This window comes from Sabethes cyaneus, chromosome 2 (assembly GCF_943734655.1).
Source record: "Sabethes cyaneus chromosome 2, idSabCyanKW18_F2, whole genome shotgun sequence".
Taxonomy (NCBI): Eukaryota; Metazoa; Arthropoda; class Insecta; order Diptera; family Culicidae; genus Sabethes; species Sabethes cyaneus.
The window spans coordinates 239159816-239182265 of record NC_071354.1 but is presented as its reverse complement, the minus strand read 5'-3'; the positions used below and the strand labels follow the sequence as shown (position 1 = coordinate 239182265).

The 22450-nt window shown below is 41.0% G+C and overlaps 2 protein-coding genes across 2 annotated transcripts in view; both read left to right on the top strand.

Annotated features, from left to right (window-relative positions):
* The first annotated feature begins 1135 nt into the window (after window positions 1–1135).
* Window positions 1136–22450, top strand: part of LOC128738489 (sorbin and SH3 domain-containing protein 1) — a 201177-nt gene continuing 179862 nt past the window's right edge. Inside the window, exon 1 of the mRNA XM_053833677.1 lies at window positions 1136–1183. The gene's annotated coding sequence lies outside the window, so the exon portion shown is untranslated. The remainder of the gene's footprint in view (window positions 1184–22450) is intronic.
* The window catches only part of LOC128736817 (myb-like protein P), a 64865-nt gene continuing 56747 nt past the window's right edge, over window positions 14333–22450 (top strand). Inside the window, exon 1 of the mRNA XM_053831309.1 lies at window positions 14333–16961. Coding sequence (XP_053687284.1) covers window positions 14333–16961 — 2629 coding nt within the window. The remainder of the gene's footprint in view (window positions 16962–22450) is intronic.

Below are 22450 nucleotides of genomic sequence, written 5' to 3'. Positions count from 1 at the left end.
TCAAATACCAGCGCTTCAACTCCATTGTAGCTTTTTGAAAATGAAAATAAATTAAACATTTTTTTTTAAATTTTCCTCTTCCTTGATAGCGGAAAAAAGTGCAATCTTATCAGCGCAAAATAATTGCAACCCATCGACTGCTTTCACAACATTCAATTGCAACTCATTTCGGAACATTTTCGCATTTTTGCTTTTAAATATCCGATGGAAAGTGAAAAAAGAAGCACTTAATATTCAATACTTAATCGAATAAATATTTTAATCGAATTTTGTCACGCGCAATGAAAATTTAACAAACCAAATAAATAATCCATCCGTCGTCGTCGTCCGTCCGTCGACATCAACAGCGAACATAACTTTGGGCCAGATCCATCACGAGAGAGAGAGGCAGGTGGGAAGTAAAAACCATTATAAAAATGTATGTTTTTCCAGTTGACATTGTACGTGACGCCGCCGTAAGCCAAAGAAGAAAAAAAAACTACTGCCAATGAGTGGAGTGCATCAGAACGCAATTTCAGCAACTTTTTTTTCGCCATCCCCAAAGCAAACCGATCACGTTTTAATTATATGAATTAAATTTGTAATTACAATTCATTCCGGTACATTCCGCGTAATCGCGGGCTTCGTACTGCTGCTGTCTACGGCCAATCGCCGGTTAATTTGCGAACTCGCGAAAGTGTTGCGGTAGTGAATAATATTGAAACGGTAAACATTTTTATATCGTCCGGTACGGAACAGAGGGTGACCCCCCGGCAAATTTAAAACGTCTACTTTTTAACTTAAAAAAAATTATTTTTACAAATTAAATTAATTCTTCAAAAATCTAGTTACTCCGCCAACAACGGCTACATGGTTGATCCGAAAGTTTTTCGCCATCCAATGCGGGGCGTCTCCCCGAACCGATGACACAAATGAGCAAACAGTGAATTTAATTATAATTCAATTAGCATAGTTTTCAATTTCCAGTCACAATGATTGAACAGATTTTCCACTCGTTATCTCTTATTGAATTACGCCGAGTAGAGTGGGTTGGTCGGGTGTAAGCGGAGGAAACGGGCTGTTATTTGCCGTTGCGAAATAAACTAATTTGTTTTATGCTAACATATTCTCTGTATTCGATTATTTTCAGAATCAACACTGGTGGAAAACCACTCGCAGCGGGAAAGTGTTTATGACGATAGTGGTGAGTACATTATTCGCATTTCCGCGCCGTTACAGGAAATTAACGGTTTTGGTGTGCCAATGGGGGTGAACTTATTGTTGTTTAATTTTGAATTATTACTATGTAATATGAGGTGGAAATCCGCAGCGGTGTTATGTCAGCCAAACAGAAATAATCAGCGTATCATATGCATGCATACATGCATGCTGCAAATACGTGTTTGCGTTACGTTATTTGTTTGTTTATATTAATAAAAATGAAAATAAACATGTTGGGGTTCGCAATGGCAGAATATTTGTTTTTCGATTCGTTTAATACGTAAACTCACTTTCAGCTGCTGCTCTTAATCAATGAATGATGTAATCGCAATCAAACGAGTGAATGAGCAAGAAGGTATTGAAATCAGGCTCGATCAATAGTGGACTACCATCTACTTCAAAAATGTTTTTGTTTAGTAATTTTAAGTACTTAAATTGTTTTTCTATTAGAATACATTCAGTTAGGTAAAAATATGAAGGAAAACAAAAATTTACAAACAATCCATCGTTAAAAAAAGAAAATGAACAAATTATAAATAGCTGGTATAGGAACACTACCCATACCTTATAACTTATATATGTACTTATACTTCCACTTTTACTACAATAGATGAAAATAATAGTCACAGTGGCCCTATTATTTCTTTCTTATTTACAATTCAGCAAAAAAAAATCCACATTTCAGGATCAGAAAATATGATAAATGATCCCCGCTCCCCTTAATGGTACCACTGAACAAAACTAATAGGAGCACAGGTAGGGCAAAGGGTCGTTGATTGTGACTGCGTGAATGCATACGCTTTCTGCATTCAACTTTCGCTTCAAAAACGATCATTTGACTGTTTTTTGAATCCAGTAAATCTGCCGCTTGCGAGACTTCAGCCTGCAATCCATATGTAGCCTCTGAAGAGAATCCAACAGTCGTTCTCCCGCTTTGCGTTCATATTGTAGAATGTAAACTGCAAATTGACTGAAAACAAAAGGTGACGTATGTTTTCGTTTGTTTTTTGTTTCTAAATAGGCTACCCGGAGTAAAAATTTGTCGACCAGCGTCCGTCCGACGCGAGCAAAATGCTTGTTTCGTTCGGACGACGTCCGACAGACTTCTTCCATGCGCATGAAGTGGTTATTTTTTTTTTTTGTAGTATTGAATTATACGATAGCGCGGTTGCTTTTCGTTAGTGTATTGACTGCCAGTCAATTGACTGTTTTGCAGCCATTCGCTACTCGAAACGGAAAAGGAACTTGATCGAAGATCAGAGCGCATTCGTTCTGCTGTACAATCAGAGGTATGACTGAACGCAGTTTGGCGCTACTGTGCATAACGTTCGATCTCCAACATAAAACAGATGCTATGAAATTCGATGAACGGTGGTACTTTTTCCGCTCAGTAATGAAATGCATACCATTTCCGCTTGCTGATAGCACTAACTAATAGCGCCTTTCTTACCCCAAACACCTTATACACTAATTTTTAAACAAATAGACAACTCAAATGGGACAAACGGGATAGAACGGAGCAGACGGAACAAATGTGACAGGCGAGACAAATGTTGCAAACGGAACAGATGGGATAAATAGACAGAGTGGCATACTAAACAGATTGGAACTAAAGGACAGACGAGACAGGCTAAACAGACGGGACAGACGAGACATTCGGGACAGAAAGGACGGACGGGATAGAGACGACCTACGGGACAGACGGTACAGGCAAAACAGACGAAATAGACGGAACTAACAGTATACCGATAGGATTGACGGAACGATCGGGACAGAAAAGACAGACGAGAAAGAAAGGACAAACGGGACAGACGGGAACAGACGGGAACAGACGGGACAAATGTGACAGACAGAATAGATAGGACAAATAGACAGAGGGGTATACTAGGCATACCGGAACGAAGGGACAGACGAGACAGACTGAACAGACGGGGCAGACGGAACAAACGAAAGAGACCGGACAGACAGTACAGAAGGGACAGTTGGAATACCGACAGGACAGTCGGGTCAGAAAGGACAGAGAGGACAGCCGGTACAGACGAGACAAACGGAAAAGATAGGACAGACGGGATAGATAGGACAAACGGGAAAAATAATATGGAAGGAAAGATTAGACTGATGGGACAGACGAGATCGAAGGGACAGAAGGGAGACAGTGGTATAGATTCGACAGACAGAACAGACGGGACAAACGGAACAGACGACATAGACCGAACAGATGGGACAGACTAGAGAGACCAGACCGAAAGAATAGACGAGACGAAAAGGTTGACCTCGAGCTCGAGCTAAATTGGGTACTCAATTAGTTTTATATAATTATGAAATTAGCGAAGATTTGTTTCAATTTATTCTTTTCAAAATTTAAAATTGCCTGTTCAACTTTTTAAAATTTTGACGAATGACCCATCGCCATAACTCAATAAAGCTTTTCGCTTTTCGCTCTGGAAAAAGCTAAATAAGTTCGCCAGCTTTATCAACTTGAAAATACATCCGTGAGTAGCAAAGTTAAAGTTTTACTGCCAAATCATTCTGATCGATTTGGTTTATAGCGACCAAAATAAAATATCCCATAGAATATTTAATAAATTTTAAGCAATTTCAGTGGTTTGCAGCATGTGCACATTTAATTTTATCGTGTATATTGATATGATCTTCATTTTCGTTTTTCGTGGTAATTGAGTTTTCGGTATACTACCTCACCGGGGTCGCGATACTTACATCCCGCTGATGGGTCTGCCATCTTAGGTACCCAGTAAACCACGAATCGTATAATAATGTGTGAAAATCATCCTAAATATCGCTAAACAAACTCGAAATCATAAAGTACATAAAGCTTAATAAAGCGCACCCTAGTTTACATTTATTCGTACAAAATGATAGTAACTGATTCACATACGATTTTCGTCACAGAATTGTATAGCATTATGGAACTAATCATATTGAGTCGGATTTCATCGTATACAAATACTTATGAATGTGAATTGTTTTCATATAATTTGCAGTACGTATATCGCCTCCAAAACAGTACGCATATGCTGGTTTCGTGCATCGAATGCGATTTTTCTTGATATATAGGGGCATATATCATATTTGTTACTCTGATATACGAACGAAACTGTTTGATGGGTTTAGCTTGCGGGATACAGTATTTCATATTCGGCCGCCCGTTCCGAGACAGACGCTGTATGAGCCGCCCCTCACCTGGAGAACATGCGCGCTGGTTCGCACCTCCTAGCTTAGCTGCTTCAGTAAGTACATGAAGCATTTCCGGGTAATGCCATCGACCGTCATAATTTTACTTAGATATGCGTGGAGGCGCCAGGTGGGAGCTTGAGAGAGCCAGAGCTATGTTTGACGCTCCTTCCAGGTAACTCTCTCCATTTTATACCCATTTCATTGATATGATAAGTAGATAAAATCAACGCGCCACTGAAATTTTGCAATTTTAGAAAACTGGTTGTTTTAACAAAATAAATATATTCAGTTAATCAATCGCAATTTCTAGCAAAATCATTTTAGTTGATTCCTGTGACAGGAAAACTGATTGATAATAACTTTCTTTTTGCAAAACACTTTGCTTTGATCAACTTTTGCTTGGGAGCTAAAACAAAATACCGTGAACGTACCATATTCTGCGCAGTTAAGACATTTTTATGATTCCTCCACTATTATAAGTATTCTAGAGTTAAATTGATAACGTTGATAGCAGCAACATGTAGTGCAACGGTCTATAATATATGGTAAAAAAACATGGGAATTAAAAGTCGACCAACAATTGAGTATATCTTTCGTTTTGTAAACTTATCCACGGTGCTTAATTTTGCGCACTCTCTTGCCCATGTTCCTAATTCTGCGCATGTTTGTTCCTAATTCTGCGCACCTAAAAAGTAACAATAAACATTCATACCATGTAGTTTATGTCTTTATACGCTGAAAGCACATCAAAAATCCGACATTAGCCATTACCATGATTATATCCATGATCTGGCCTTCTTGTGCTGTCCAGGTGGCACAGGAACATTATTATCATTTGGATTGGCTTATTTTAAATATTTTATTGTCGATAACGTGAAGGGCGAGTTCATTCGGGTTTTCTCTATACTGAACATTATACTTTAGACTAATATTAACAATTGTGTTTTCATATAGCAACCACTTCCCCACTCCCTGACAGCTCAATGAAGTTCGACTGTCAAAAAAAATCAGAAGACATGGTTCCATGAATTGGCGTTCGTAGGTTCGGACCCCGAGCCGTAACACAGGATTCCAATCAATGCAAGTTCAAGGTTCTACTTGAATTTCTATGCCTCTATACCTCAACCATTTGGGAGAAGTTGCGTATTTTTTCGCGATTTCTTCAAAGGATACATTACTGCGCAGAATTTGGAACATGAATAAAAAATCTGTGCCTAAATCTGCACACTACTCCGTCGCATTTTTCCAACGAAAACAAGGCATGCAATCACTCTTTTTGCCTAAAACATGACTAAAACTAATTATTCTTTCTAATTATGCTGGGTAATTTGATCATTGCAAAGAATTTCGATCATAATTTTGTTAATTTTCTAGAAGGACAGTTTTAGCGTTGGCGCTAATGACGTTGTTTTCTGACATATAAAATACTTTCAGTTTCACTTTAATTTATTTCGCTGTCAAATATTATGGCCCTTTTGTGAATAATGGCGTAATATTCAACAGAGATTTATAAAAAAATAACACAATGGCCATAGTTATGCAGAATGTTGAAAAATACATATATAAAGAAAAATGCGCAGAATTAGGAGCTGCGCAGAATATGGTACGTTCACGGTACTAGAATATGACAATATAGCCTCGCATAAAAGAATGATTTTGGTGTTGAGCTTTAGTATTCTTCATAATAGCAGTAAAAAAACTGTTTGGTCAGGGTGTTACCGATTTAATAGCTCTATAGCTCTATAAAACTAACAGATTTCTTGCAGTTTGACAAGCAACCGCGATAAGATTAATTTTAATTGGTGCGCCATTTTGTATTGCTACGCCACACTTATGGTATGTTTATAGGGGATGTGGTGCAGCCAACTAGTTTTAACGTGGTAATATAAGCAACGACAATAAATTTACTTTATTAACAGTTTTATTATGGTTTTCTAGCCAGTTATAAGTGTGTTCCCCTTGGTTTTGCGCAATAAAACCAAAGGTAATGATTAATACCGCTATAAAACTTTTATAAAATTCAAGTAAAACCAAGTGGTTTTAGAATTGTTACTTGGGTTGTCGAATTGAACATACATTCGTAGTCGTATGTGAGTCCCTCGTTCGTCCACCTAGACACTAGTCTTTCCAATGGACGAAGGGAACGGTAGAAGAAAGTGATGAAACAAAGGTGTTGATATCTCTAGGGCGAGAAAAGACGTGAAGGAGGAATAGCGGAATATTAGTTAAGGGAGGGTTATTGAAGTAATGCTTATTAAGTTAGTTCAACGTTCCTCTTGGGGCTCCCCCAGTTACTTTAAATTCAATTTCTAGTCTAATTTCAACTATGATTTTAAGTTCAACTTCAAATGTAATTTCTGGTCCAATTTCAAATCCAATTTCAAATCTAGTTTCAAGTCAAATTTAAAACAAATTCATTCCACTGATGGTGATGGTGGGAAACTTCAAAGAATAGTTGAGAAATTATGTTCTGTCACATGGAAATTTTTTGAAATAGTTTTTTCTTGCTTATCAATTTCTAATCTTTTCATATTTCATCAACCATACAACGTGTAGAGCTAACAGTTTCTTATGAAAATGTAAGTAAGTTTTCTTAGCATATTCAGAGATGTATTACCAATGGTTCTGAAGGTCCGTCTCGTGCTGCCCTCCACAAAAACAAACCTAAAAGCAAAAATGAGACAGAGGGGACGCGGAATATTAAAAGAGAAAAGTGTAAAAGAAGAAAACGGAAGAGACACAAACAGAAAAAGATGAAGAACCGAATAAATAGAAGAAAAACAGAGAAAAAAGAAACAATAATGACGAAAACGAGGATAAGCAGGACGGGAAAGGAGTTAAAACGGCACAAAGAGGAGAACAAACGGGATAGAAAAGGAGGGAAAGAAATGAAGAAAATATGGGACCTTGAAAATAAAAAAATGAAACTGGAGAAGAGAAATAGACTAAAAAATGGATAAAGAAAATAAAAACGGAAGATGAAAAGGAAGACCAACAGAACGAGACTGAAAAGGTAAAGAAGTAGGACATAATAAGACGAAAAACGGAACGAAAACAAAAAACGGGATAGAAAAGTAGGACATAATAAGATGAATAACGAGACAAAAACAAACATCGGATTAGAAAAGTAGTTAACTAATTAAAAAAGACAACCGGGACCGAATAAAAAAGAGTTCCGTTCCGACATATATGAAGGAAAATGCCAAAAAACGAGACAAAAAAGAGGAAAAGCGCCCGACAAAAAATAAGAAAAACGGAACAGAGTTCAGGAAAAGGGAAAAAGCGGGACAGAAAGGGAAAAAGGAGCAGAGAAAACGGCAAACAGAAACAGGAAAAATGAGAGTGAAAAAGCGGGAAAACGAGATAAGAAATGAAGTACGGAAACAAGAGAAAGCAAAAGGAAAAAGACGACTAGTGTAGTGAAAAAAAGAAAATCGATCGAGAAAACCAAGAAAACGGGAATACGAGGTCACACGGGATATAAAAGTAGAAAATAGGGAAAAAGAAAAACAGGAAAAATTAACTAAAGAAAAAGGTAACACAGAAGGGAAAAACAAAAAGGGAAAAAACGGAATGTGAATAATATGGAGTAAGTTTATGTTCCTAGTTCAGCCAAAGAAGCTGCCAATCTGTTTACTGACTTTTTTAAAAGCATGTATTACACCAGTTCGCTCTAATCCCATCCGGAGAGATTTCTTCTGATATCATCGTACGACGTGATATATCTCGAATTTCCGTTCTTCGGATTGGGATGTATTTGAAGTGCTGAACGAGTTAGATCCAACAAAAGGGGCTGGAGTGGACGGATTGACTTCAATCATCATCAAGAGCTGTGTAAAAGAACTGCCTGTACCGATATGGTTGATTTTCAATCGTTTCCCAGCTGAGTGCACATTCCCGTCTCTTTGGAATATTGCTAAGATGGTCCCAATTCACAAAGCAGGAAGCATTCACTTAGTTGATATCTATCGCGGAATATCGATACTTTGTTGCCTCGCTAAAGTCTTCAAAACAGTCATTCACTGTTTCCTAAGCAATGTTGCAAAGTCTTTGATCAGTAAGTATCAGCATGGTTTCGTCGAGTGCCGTTTTACAGCGACAAACTTAATGGCTTATACCAATACGTTGTTCCCTACAGTTGAATCCCGTCGCCAGCTAAATTCAATTTACACCGATTTCAGGGTGATTATGAAACCTCAGCAACATTCAACGTCACTTCAGTAGTTCCTCAAGGGAGCATACTGGGCCCGCTTATTTTCAGCATGTACGTAAGCGACATCGCATATCGGCTGTAATCTGGAAAATCGTTCTTCGCCGACGAACTCAAAGTCTTCCAGATAATATGATCTACCCTGTAATGTGACGAAAATGGTTGTAAACATCAAGAAATGCAAGGTCTTTCAGTCGTTGCCCAAATACTACTGAGTTCCCATACAAAATTGGTTCAGTCGTACTTGAGTAAATTCCATACGTGACTTAGGTGTGATAATTGATAACAAGCTGCGAGTCAACGAGCATGTTGCATTAACTGCAGCTAAGTCGTTTGTCGCCATAGAGCATTCATTACAGATGTCTATGCTCTTAAGTCACTGTATTGCTCTCAAACTAGAGCGAATCCAAAAACATTTCATACAATTCATTCTTCATCGGCTAACCCCACGGCGTTGCCTCTATATTCCTCACGGTTTGGAAGCACTCTCCGCCAGATGCCTAAAATTGACGCACGATTTTATATTCTACGTGCTTACAAACCGCAGTGACTGTCCATCATTACTTGCAAATATCAATATGAACAGTCCAGCTAGCATTCTTTGAACTGATGATGCATTTCTGCTGCCACTAAGTATAGATACAATAACTCATTCAGTGCTTGTATTAGTGCTTTTAAACCGCCCAGTTAGCTTCGAGGTACGATGCTGGTCTAACAAGCCAGTCGTCGTATGTTCGAATCTCGGCTAGGCGGTGATGGCCAGATAGAGTTAAGTAGGGTCGTTACCCTGGCCCCGTAATTTTCCTGTACTCAAAACAGCGGGCTGCGAAGTCTGTCGATAAGGAAGGATAATGACTAATGGCGGTTTAAGCCCACGCCTTTGCTTTTATTTGTGCTTATAACGCCGTCTACGGTCAGATTGACTTTAACATTAGTAAGAATGTTTTGTACAAAGAATTAAGTAACAATAATGAGTAGTAATAATGAGTAATTCTCGCTGAAACGGGGCCACTACTGACACGAGGTCTTCAAATATTGGAACTTTTGCGCTTAATTGGTTGAAAATGGTTAAAAACTAAGATTTACACTTTTGATACCTCGAAATAGTGGACACCTCGTTCGCCAAGGGGCTTAAGAGTTTCAAAAAAAGTTAAATTTTGAGCAAACCTTAAGATCTATATCATGTGATATTTCATAAATTTGCCATAAAACAACTAACAAATGACCCGGTTCTGTGAAGAAGAAAAACATGGCTTTCAAATGAAGCAGAAAAATTTGGGATTTTATCAAAAAATGACCGTTTTCACCATGAGTCCCCCAACCGGTTGCACAAGGTTGCACACCTAATTTTATGAATGTTTTGTATTACATTTTTTCTCAGCTTTCCAATAGTGGTCTTAAAATGAAAATCGGTTGGGGGGCTCATGGCGAAAACGGCCTTTTTTTATAAAATCCAATATGGCGACCAAATCCAAGAAGGCCGCCAAAATTTTTTTTACTCCATTTGAAAGCCCTGTTCTTCTTCTTTACAGAACCAGGTCATTTGTTAGTTGTTTCATCGAAAATTTATGAAATATCACATGATGTAGATCTCAAGGTTTGCTCAAAATTCAACTTTTTTTGAGACTGTTAAGCCTCTTGGCGAACGAGGTACTGAAATAAAAGGTACAGTTCCCCCACAATTATGGGCCATTTAAGCAGAAGTATGATTTTAATACAATCAATTGTAGCGCATACTAGTGTTTAAAAGCAATTTATAAATGTTTTTAGTTACAGAAATATGTAATCTTTCAGTTGATTCAGTTATTAAACCCATTTAGTACAAGTTTTCCACGGAAATTAAGCTTATATTATGACTTATTACATACACAATTATGGATCACTTTTCGAAGCGGTCACAATTATAAAACAATTTTCATCATATTATGGATCAAAATAAAAATACACTTTTTGCAGCGAATTCACTCAATGAACTTTATTCAAATCATGTAATAACATAAAAATAACATTTTTCAAATCGTATGAAAGATCTTGTGTGGCTTATGGTCTGTCTTTAGATGCCTGCCGTCCTTCTTCGAAAACACCTACCGATCAGCTTTTGGGAATGCTTTTCGCGATTTCACGCTAGACTTATTGTCCTGGAAAAAGAATCATAGGCTCACCAGCTGCGATGGCTCCGAAAAGGCTAGTATAGAATGCAGTTTTCTTTTTTCCGAATTGTTATTAACGATGTAGGTACAGTGGACTCTCACTCTCGGAAAAGTTAATCGATGCAAGAGTTTAATTTAATCCCTGCTATGATGCGACTCTGTATAAAACAGTAGAAAGGCGACAATAAACCGAAAAAAATGAAAAATAAACATAGAAGGAAATCGCGCGTATGTGACCGGAAGCTCGAAGAACCAGTAAATTCAAGCTCTCTAAAAAGTTAAGGGAAAAATTAACGTTTTAGATTGTTGAATGAGAGCTAACATTCGCTTAACCATCATAGCGTTTTACTGCCTTACGTAGCTTTCCTGTACTGCGTAGTTCAAAAACAGCATTTTCCAAAAACTCAGCTCTGTGCAGCCTTTGATTCTGCTTAAAAAATGTTTGTAATAGGTGATAAACTGCATGAATTTGTAAAAATTACATTGGAATCAAAATAATCCATAATTGTGAAAAAATACCTTGTTTTGGTCCCTATTATGGATCACTTTGAAAATTACTTATTTTTACAGGAAAATCATTGGCAACCACCAACATTTCGCTGAACCGTAAAGAACTTAGCTTGACCAGCCATTTTTTGCTCGAAAATTGGTGATTATGTCACATAGCAACCTTATGAATGAGGAACGTACTGCTTATGCTGATTGAAAAAACGACAGACATTTTGATAGATTCTCGATAACAGTTTTGTACGCTCATTGAAAAAGCATCAATGTCGGGATTAAAAGGATGTTTTATGTGTTAAAAGCTAGTTAATATGGCATATTTTGTTGCAAAAATGCTTCAACCCTTCAAACAGTTTGTTTAACTGAGTTATTTAACTTGAAACACAAAAGTGATCCATAATCGTGGAGGGAGTGTACTATTGTTATATATTTTCCAAATATCTTTAACATTTTTTGTTTTTGAAAAATCGCTAGTGTCCGAGCATAGAGGCCTGTCCGACCATACACTACTTTCCCCTACAGACCTACAATCATTTTTTTGAATGTATCCTATTCGATGAATTCGAACAGGTTCGTGGGATTAAATCTGTAGTGAAAAAAATCAATTGAAAGCTTTGAAAAAAAAAGTGCAAAATGGCTTGATGGTTTAAAGCGAATAGAACTGAAAACTACGCAACCAAAAGGAAAATATTACGTCATCAACATTTAAAAAATAAACTGTTTTAAGAAAGAGTATCCTTAGCTCAAATAAGCTTGTCACAGTTCACAGTTTTTCTGTACATCCCATCCATCGAATCAAACAGTTTCAACATGTGTAAGCAATTTATCAAAATGTAACCTACCTATTGCTTTGCGACATTTTCTATAGGAAGAAAAAACATTCTTTTGAACCGTATTGTAAACACCAATCACTTCCTTACCGATCTACAACCTGTACATGAGAAAGAATTTTTTCCCGCGATCATCCAACGAAACAGAGACGTTGCTGCTAATCACGCCCGCTAACCTAATCGCTAGCATCGGATCGAATGACAAGCGTAGCGCTCATGCACATGTATAACAACGCACAAAAGCCGACACCACAGCGAATGTTTGACATTAGATTTATATCGCATCGCAACAACAAATTAAGAAGAAAAGAAAACAAACAAACTCACGCCGGCGGGCGACTACGGCAGCCGGCGGGTGCAAAGTGCGTGCGTGCGTGCGTGCACACCACACGAAGGCAACTTCACCGCAGCAGCAGCACACCGTTTCCGATCGATCGAGCACTTGAACTTGATTCAATTGTGTTGTTCTGTGTGTTCGTATGTGCCAGTACCGGTACTGGCTGGCTAGGAAAAGAAATTGATACCGACGTTGTCGGCTGATTTGCGGTGGTAACAACCACCAACCAACGAACCAAGAATAAAATTCAAATGTCACATTAATTTTTACAGACCGAGAGCGCAAAGTCCCTATGTACATAGGCACGGAATGAAAGAGAAAGACAACAGAAGATAGGAGGCGAACCAAAAGTCCGAGTCCGAGTGGGCCGTATTAGTATTATCATGTGGTGGCTATGTGTAATCCGATAGTATTGTAAGTTAATAACTCGGTGTCGCGTAGATGGATGGGAAGGGTAGCCAATTTCCGATCCAAATTCAAAAGCTGAAATTCAAATCGAATTGGTCGATATTGGGAAGCCCCGTCATCGTCGTTGTCATCGTCGTCCATTAAACGGTTTCTTCCCTTTTAAGGGGACTCCTCTTCGTTCGGTTAAGGTCACGTGTTTCGATTGGTTTAACGGTACGATATTGGCTGATTGCTTGCTTGGTGACTGTTCTTTTTGCTTCTTCACTTATCTAGGCCGCCCGCCCGAATCGGGCGGCGGTGTATGCGTGTTCGTACTATTTACGATAACAGTCAGGCAGAGTTCAAACAGCACTAGGAATCTTATCACTGGCAGATAGCAGCGACAGGCAAAACGTTGACCAACAACAAAGTTAAGAAATTGGATCCCGTCGTCGTCGTCGTCGTCGCACACCTGAAAAGGTGTGGTTCCTACCGTAAATAGAGCGCGCGCAAAGAGAGCACCTTTTGCCCTCCCTGCGATGCGGGAGTGACTGGGGCTGGGAATAACACAGATTAATTCGGAACTTTCAAAACAGTATTTATGGGACCGTAAGTGGATTCGGAGCCAGCTCGAGTGTGTTCGAAGAGGGCATCTGTTTTGTTTTCATTGAAAGCGCGACCGGTCGGCTCAACAACAGAAATTCGGGGCGCAAGTGCAAGTGAGGGGGTCTGTGCTGCGGGTGGGGGACTGGCTTAAAGGGGAGGAACCTACGTTCTCAAGTGGGAAATCGTGCATCATCTAATCAAAACGCTACGCTGGCTGGCTGGCTGGCTGGATGCTCGTGAAGTAGTGCGCGCGGAGTAATTTCTAGCTTAGAGCACACAAATTGTGAGAGAGAGAGAGACAAGCCGGCCGAAAATCTGCACAATTTCGCCAGATAACTGCAGTTTGACAGCGATTCTAGTCGTCGGCCGGTCTTCGGAAGTGAAAGTTTCGCAGAACTCGTGCGTGTTTTTTATTCGGGAAACTGAGTGTGGTTTTTAATTATGAATTAGTGGGTTTAAACGGAAAGTGCTAACTGTCACCGCAGTGTAAAAGGGGGTTGCCATTATGGGCCGATACTGCGGTGCGCAAAGTGACCGGATAGGAACTCGATAAAATAGGCGAGTTGCGCATTCACTTCGGTCGGTCGGTCGGTTCGAACCGGGCCTGGCACAGTGTGAGTGTGTCAGCCAGAAGATTGTTTTGTTTTATTTGCGTCCGTCCGGCGGCGGCGAGGTACAATTTATATATTGCACACATATGCTTCTGTAATTTAGCGTCCTCTCTCTCGCTCACTCATTCCCGTTTTCTGTCGGCCTCGCGCACCGTTCTCAGTTGCGATTTCCAATTAGTACTCGCGTATCAATTGCGAATGGAGGTACCCCTTTTGCGCACACACCGTGCGGAAAGTGGGCGGCAGTCAGAGACGATTTGCACATTGATTAAAGCGGAAATCTTCGATTTAAGACGACAGCCATGAAGTGCACCTCGTGCGTTAGTAGCCGGCCGAAAAGTGACGACGAAGAAGCTAGTCCTCCTCCGCCGACCATGGATAAAAGTCGAGCCGACGAAGAGTATCGGGTGGACTCGCCACCCCCAATTCCGGAACGGCCCTCACGCATTCAACCAACATTGGTAACAATCGTCGAAGTCCCACCGGATTCCGAAGGTGAAAGCAGTCGAACTTTGGACACGGAAAATCAACCCATTTCCGGTCCTAGCAGCAGTACGCAGCATCTCCTTCGTCCCTTGGATATCATCACCGAAGAAACCAGCGACGTGAGTGATTCGGAAAACCGACCTCCCCCACCCAAACCGGATCTGTGCTTCCCTCGGCCAAAAGCTCGCTTCAACAAAGCCAAATCGAGAAACTTTCTCAAAAGCCTCCTTCAAGGCAAACAGGAACCGACGACCTGCGTCCTGGTGGACGCCAAAATCGCCGAAGCCTGCCCGGAAGAGTATCGCAGCGTCTGTACCACCGAAGTCGTCCCGGAGGAAATTCTCGAAGTGGAAATCATCGATCTCGGTTCGAACTCGAGCAGCCTGGCCGATCTGACGGCAAACGACGTGGATGACCTTGATCAGCCGTGCAAAGATGCCGCAGAGCGTGACAGCAGCGACGGCGACGGCGGTCGTGACGACGACGATAAGATAAACAACAACAGCAACGCTGACCGACAACAGCAAGAGCACGGGCGCAGTGACGTGCATGACGCCGATAAAAACAGCACACCGCTGCCGCTGCCGCAGGATGATAATGGCAATGATACTGCATCGATCGTCTCCCAAGGCGAGAAATCCCCTTCGGGGATGGCGCCACCAAATTTCCCCCTTCAAAAAGAAAGCGAAGAAGCACTCAGCGAAGAGGATAACAACGGCTACGTGAGTGAAACAAGCAAATGTTCCACGCAGCCGCCGTCGGCGGCAAACGCATCGGCTACGCAAAACACTGATGATGATGATGCGGATGATGATGATGACTGTGGAAATCATGAAGATGCTGATGACGATGACGATCTGGTCGGCGAGAATGCCGAGAACGATCGCACGGAGTCGGATCGTGACGATGCCGATGATGCTGGCCGGAACAGTCTACTCGCGGGTGTCGATCGTGTTCGTGGCATCGAGACGCCGTCGCCGCCGCCGAAGCAGAATGTCACCGAGGTGAAAGGTTATTCCGACGTCGACGACACGAGTACGAGTTCAATCGAGTGTTGTGTGACTCATCCCGACCGACAAAGCGGCAAGGTCCAACAATCCGTGGTGTCCGACAATATGGTGGAACAAGAAATCGAAGAAGTATCGCGGCGACCTTCGGCACCGATTCCGTTGCCACCGCCACCTGCTGCTGCTGCTGCTGGTGCTATGCGAACAGCTCAGCCGCCGCCGGTCCCGGTCCAATCGCAAACTGCAGTGACTAATCTAGGTCGGGAAGTGCACGAAGGCCTACCGCCGCCGTCGCGTGAAAATGCTCAAATTTATAGTGGCAGTGATACTGGTGAAGCTGATCCTGCAAATGCTGATCAGAATAGTGCGGAAGATAGTGTCGATGCAATAGTGACTGCGAATGAATCAAGTGTTCTTTTGAAAATTTTGAAAGATCAGCCGCCACCGTCTGCTGCGGAGGCCAGTGTGGAAAATCGTCCCACTTTCAGCGAGCAAAAGCTGCCAGCAGCAGCGGCCGAAATTCACAGTCACAGTAGTGCGGTGGGGACCAAAATAGAACGCGCGGTAAAAAGTGAACAGTTGAATTATGAAATCGTTCAAGATCATCGCGTGCTGAGGGAAGAGACCATTCGTACCACCACCAGTAGCAGCAGCAACAGCGGCGCCGGAGGCGCAAGCGAGGTGGTTTTACGACGTAGGGAAAACCGTACGAACGAATCCACGGCCGGTAAAGAACCGTCACCGGAACAGAAGGCGGCACTGGTGCATGACCTGCGTAACGAAATCAGCCGCATTAAGGACGCCGAGCTGCAGGAAGAATTTCGCAAACTCGAACTCGAGGCGGCCCGGATCGAGCAGGAACTGAACAACATGACCGTGATTCCGCCATCAACCGGACCGAACTCGGACAACCTCACCTATTACGTTTCCAAACAGAACGACTTTGCCGTGGAGCGACCTGCTCCGGCTCGACCAAAACCACCTGCCATCATCAACACGACCAACTCCTCCAACGACCAACTGTACAACGAGTGGCAGCAGCGCATGGAAGAACGAGAAACCAGGCGCCTACATAAAATCATCAAAATATCCAAATCAAACGAAGAAACCAACAACGGTAAAGAGCCCATTGCTCTTCCGCCACCGGTAGGTGGTGGCAGCGGCGGAGCCGCCCCCGACGATCCCGATCAGCTCGGTGATGAATTCATCCGCAAAGTAAAGGAGCGCCGGCGAAAGTTCACGATCCCCGGCGGAGCCGGGGACAGCGACTACGACAGCAGTGCCCCGAACAGCGTGCCGGGAACTCCGCTAGCCGGTCGGAAACCGATTCCGAAACACATCGAGGCGGAGTTTGCTGAATTTGCGGAAATTCGTCGTCGCCAGCAGCAAGAGGAGGAGCAACCGAAACCGCAGCAGCAGCAGCAACAACCAAAGGCCGGTGAGTCATCGAAGGCTGAGCCCGACGCTGGCGCACCCCGCCGGCGCCCGCAACCGTCACTGTTGGTGCTGGTCAGCGCAATCGGGATCGTGGCTTGGACTGTTTTTCGTGTGCTGTTTGGACGAGAGTGATATTAGTTCTGTGTTATGTTTTATTTTCGTTTTACCTTTGTTTTTTTTTTGTTTTATTGGTTTTTTTAATGTTTCCCTACCCCCCAAACGAGGGTTCATATTTTATTGTAACAGAAATCAAAAAGTATACTAGCATAGCATGACAAGCAAGGCCGGAACTGTGTGCTCTATTTATGTTATTTTTGCTAACCGGATTACAAAAGACAGGGCGACCACAGAGTTAGCCCAGCAAGCATGGAGACGCGTGGTTACGTTGTGCAGTGTTTGTGGCAATAAAGTTTCTTTTTTTTTTGTTATTTTCTGGTCTAATAAATGTGGCTTGCAACTCACTCCTACTTGATTTAAGATCGAACTAGGTCCCTTCTTAAGGTAATATTCTGTGTCAACCATCATTGGCATTTAAAGTAGTCGTTCAAATCAACCATTTCATGGAAACAAACTGTCAAAATTTCAAATGACGTTTCGAAAACTATTCGTATTTTAATTAATTCTCATTCACAAGTGTTCAAGGATAAAAAATTTCATAAAACGATTTACACTGCAATTCACATTTTAACAGAAATACGACTAACAATAACAAACCAACATTTCCAAATCAACTTGTCTAACTTAGAGCAAACTATACAGGGAATTAAAGCTCGCACGATAAACCTACTCTCAAGTTATACTATCCGAAAATCTTACAATTCGGTTACATTTTACATATCACGCCTATTTTCAGCACTGTTTCAACCTATAGTAAATTAAAGTATAAGAGAAGATATGCTCTGTAATTTAAAGTTAACTTAGGATGTTGATTTAAGTTTCTGACCAAAAGGAAGGAGGTAGTCCAACCTTGAGTTTTTTATCTTGAACTTGAAATGAGGTCAGGCATATAATTAAGTTTTTATATCGGTTGTTTTTACAATTTACGGAGGGAACGGTAGAAGAAAGTAATGAAACAAGGGGTTGATAGGATCTAACAGATTGTGACCAGGTGTGCAAGGGAAAGAGCGGAAGATAAGGGAGTAAGGGAGGGCTATTCGAAGCAACGCTTAAGAAGTTGTCTCAACAGAAGAGGCACAATTTGTGTCTACCTGCCAATTTTTAGAGTGGTGAGTTAAGGGGGTTAGGGGGTTGTAGAGTCTCTCTTTCATCCAGCCCCTCTCTGGTTCAAAGGATCATTACTACCGGCGAGCCACATGACCAGCTTGGGTAAAAGACTACGGTACACAACTTCTTAAGTGGTGCTTCAAATGACTCTCCCTTACCTCCTCATCTTGCACTCTTTCCCCTTTACGCTTGGTCTCAATCTGTTAGATCCTATCGACACTTTGTTTCATTACTTTCTTCTACGGAATGAGGTGTCTGAAAATTTTGTTATAGTAGTAGTAAGGGGGAGATCCACCATCATTTCAAGGACTTGCCAGTGTATGTGGGTAGACTTACAGTAGATCCAAATTTGATTATCAAATGAATATCACACTAATGCTGTTAAGAAGGACCAAAAGGGGCTTGGCGGACCCACAAGCAGAGACACTTGTGCGCATTCCGGGGTTTTAAGATTTTCCTTCCAACATTAGGATCCTTCCATGTAATAATCAATTTCGCTGCACCAGCTTTAACCCACGTGATGGTTTGTTTGTGAGAAGTAGAACTTAACATAACCAGGTGTCTGAAAATTTTGTTATAGACCAAAAATATATTGGCTTGTGCAACGGCAGGTGTGGCTCGCACCGACGCTTTTTCGGTTGGTACCCGAATGTTTTACTTACTAAACTACTGCCGCTCGTTATATTAGGTACTCCAATACCTAGGTTTGATTTATTCTCCCAATTTTATTCATTCCTTCATCAAATTCTGTCGATCAGATGTTATGATGAACATTGACAACCATGCATTTAATTGCGAGCCTAACTGATTCCTCTAACCATTTTTGCGTTGGAATATTCGATGTCATGTTGAGGACTTGTTGCGTATATTTTCACACTGGATTCATTGATTCGATTGTTTTCAACGGGCTTTTTATGCTCTTTTAAACGAATTTTTAATTTACGACGGGTCTTTATACGGTATTTGATAGTTTCCCGACTTTTCTTTTGTGCTAAAATCTTATCATTCGCATTATACAGAAGCTCACGTAGTGTATGGTTACTTTTGATGGTATGGCAGAACGTGAAAACCATGCTTTCTGAGTGTTACTCTAGAGCAGAATGGCCGTTCGTTCACCCTGCTTCTCTCTGGTTACAGCGTGGCGGCGTTTTGGGCGTATTGCCTTCGTACATGTGACCGTAATATTTTGCCAAACAGTTTTATAGATTCTTTCTTTTTCCTCTATAAAGTCTGCTCTTTCAATGGCAATACCGACAAGACGGCGCGCCACTCCATAGAATGCCGCCTATTTTTGTGCTCAAAAATGGTTTGAGTCACATGTGATGTAGTGATTCGTAGTGGTAGGTTTCCGATAGATACTAACTTTGAAAACTTCCGGTAAAAGTGGAAACAACTCGCATCCCATACAAAGCCCAAAAGTCCGTTTGTAAAACTTTTCTCTGTACGTGAAAAAGTTCTATTATCCGCGGATCGAACCAAACAATAATGGGACCCAATAATGACCGGATTTGAAGCCAAATTTTCTCCAGTTCGAATCCAGTTATAATGAGGCCCCCGGGGGGCTCCGAAGCCGCAAGGTTCTGGGGGTTCGAATCTTAGTAGAATCAAGCCATTCAACGTCAAGTGATTGGTTTATTCTCAGGCCTTCCTTTATGCTGAATTCTATATAACCCCCATAAAGCACTCTTGACAGTGTAAAAAGTTACACTTGCACTTGAATGTACTGGTCAGCCTCGCCATGGATGGTTGTAATTGGAGCCAGTACTGGCATTGAGGAGCAATGTGGATAAAGTAGAGCTAGCATTGAAGAAAGAGTAAACCTTACAACACACAAGCACGTATTTAATTTAATAAGCATATCGCTCATTCAATAGTGATTATAGCAAAAAATACAGTGTAAGTTATGCAGCAAACACCCAGTCGATATCACAATAGATCAATGATCGCACTGGTCGCAGTGATGAGAGAAACGTTATGCAAACTTAACTAAGCGTTATTTCAACGACCCTTCCATTGCTAATTTTTCGCTCTTTCTCCTTCACGCCTTGTTTTGCCCTGGAGGCATCATCAACACCTTTGTTTCATTACTTTCTTCTGCCGTTCTCTCCCTCGAGTGTAAAAAATTAATTAATGCCTGACGTCATTATAAAATCATCATCACAAGAGGTTGGTCTAATTTTAATTGAGTTAATGTAAATGACTTATATCATGATTAACATCGTATCGTCACTCTTTCAGCGGAATGGTGATTACGTTACTTTTTTTCAATTTTCAATATAGTTTTCGGTGAAAATGCACTAAACAACAAAAACATTGCGTGAAGCACCATTTGGCGAAATAAAATCATTTTTGACCAATTGGCATTTACGTCACTTTTGCATATGATGGTAATTTTCTCGAAATTTTAAACCGGTATATTTTAAATCAGCGTTTAAGGTTCCCTTTTGTGAGACATGGTGGTTCCCGAGATCATCATTTTTACCAACCTTCCTATTTTCAACATTCATAACTTTCAGACCATTGAACTGATTTTATTGATTTTGTTATCATATCCCAAATAACACTTCTAAATTTTATTACATTCCTCTAATGGTTTTTTCATAACCAGTTTCATAAAACCGCTATTAAAACACTGAGCTCCACCAGAACTAACGACCGGAATACTTTCCGGCCAACTCCAACCCACTCTTTAGAAGGTTTTTAAACCTCTTTAAGAATAACTTTATGTAAGGCACAAATCCTCCACACGATTGTGAGGAACGTGCTGCTCGAGCCAAAAATGCTGATAAGTAGTCTTATCACGCTCTGCAGAAAGCAGCAGTAAAAAGGATTATGCATTCCGCTGTTTGACAGTTACCGTCAGAATTAAATGAAGCTTTTCGCTACAAATCTATAATATAGCTTGCTCCGCTAAATCAGTTGACTGCAGTCTGTCAGACTGTTTTACTGTCAGATCATCCTGATCAATTTGGTTTATAGCGACCATATTAAAATATCCCATAGAATAATTAATAAAATTTCTGCAGTCTCCGTAGTTGTGCAACATATGCTCATTAAACTTTATCTCATATTTTAAAATAATAGGCGGCTAAAATCAACGCGCCATCGAAATTTTGTAATTTTTAAATTACTAGTTTTAACAGTGACAGGAAAGCCGATTGATAATAACTTTCTTTCTGGAACACACTTTGCTTCGATGAATTTTTGTTTGCAAGCTAAAAAGATTTTAGATTAAAGAGTGCCCCATTTCAAATAGCACCACGGAAGAAAGGCTGTAGAAAATTGACCGAACCTTTTCAACTGTCAGACAATAAAATATAACCCAGTAAGCTTTTGGCATATTTATTTCATTCAACTTGAATACCGCATTCATAACCGTATGCTCGCACCCTATGCTTAACTCCACTCATAAGGTTCTGTACAACATCTGGTTGCAGCTTCTTCTGTACGGAAACCCACTTTTTCTTCATGCCTTCCTCAGATTTGACCTCCTTAGGATGCTTCCGAAGAGTCTGCTTCATAATAGCCGAGCATTTTTCAATAAGCCTTAGTTCCGGTGCGCTGGAGGCGTTCATGCCCTTGGGTACGAAAGTGACTCCATTGGCTTCGTACCGCTCCAACACATCCTTTGAATGTTGGCACGAAGGTAGATCCGGCCAGAAGATCGTAGGGCCCTCGTGTTGCTTCAACAGAAGCAGATGCTTATGTAGATATTCCTTGAGGAAGATCTGCCCGTTTACAGTCCCGGTAGTCACGAACGGTGCACTCCCTTTTCCACATGATGTATTTCTTGGCCAAATCATGTATTTTGTGGCAAACTATGAAAGTTTCTGCATCCTTACTTCCTCTAAGACCTCAAACTTGTGCTGGGCGGTGAAGTACAGTAGCCCCGGAAGCTACGGGAAGTCCGCCTTGACGTAAATCTCATCATTCATGATGAGAGAGTTGAGGATTTTCCAGGAGCTTGCGCAAAATAAATTCGCGATGCTGCTTTTCGGGTGACGCCATTTTTTCCAATTTGCGAAAAACTGACCGTGTTAAAAATAGAGTGTAAACAATACACTCTAAACTACTTCAACTCAAATTTTCAGGAGAAAATACCCAATATCCAATCATAAAACTAAGAGTAACGGCGCATTATCGGTCGATAGGTTTTCAACCATGATTCAGCAATTATTTAAAACAACTCTGCGTAAATTATGACCAATTTCTTGTCGCTTTTAGTTTTTTTTAAATATTATAAACCAACTGAGTGCCCTATCTTAC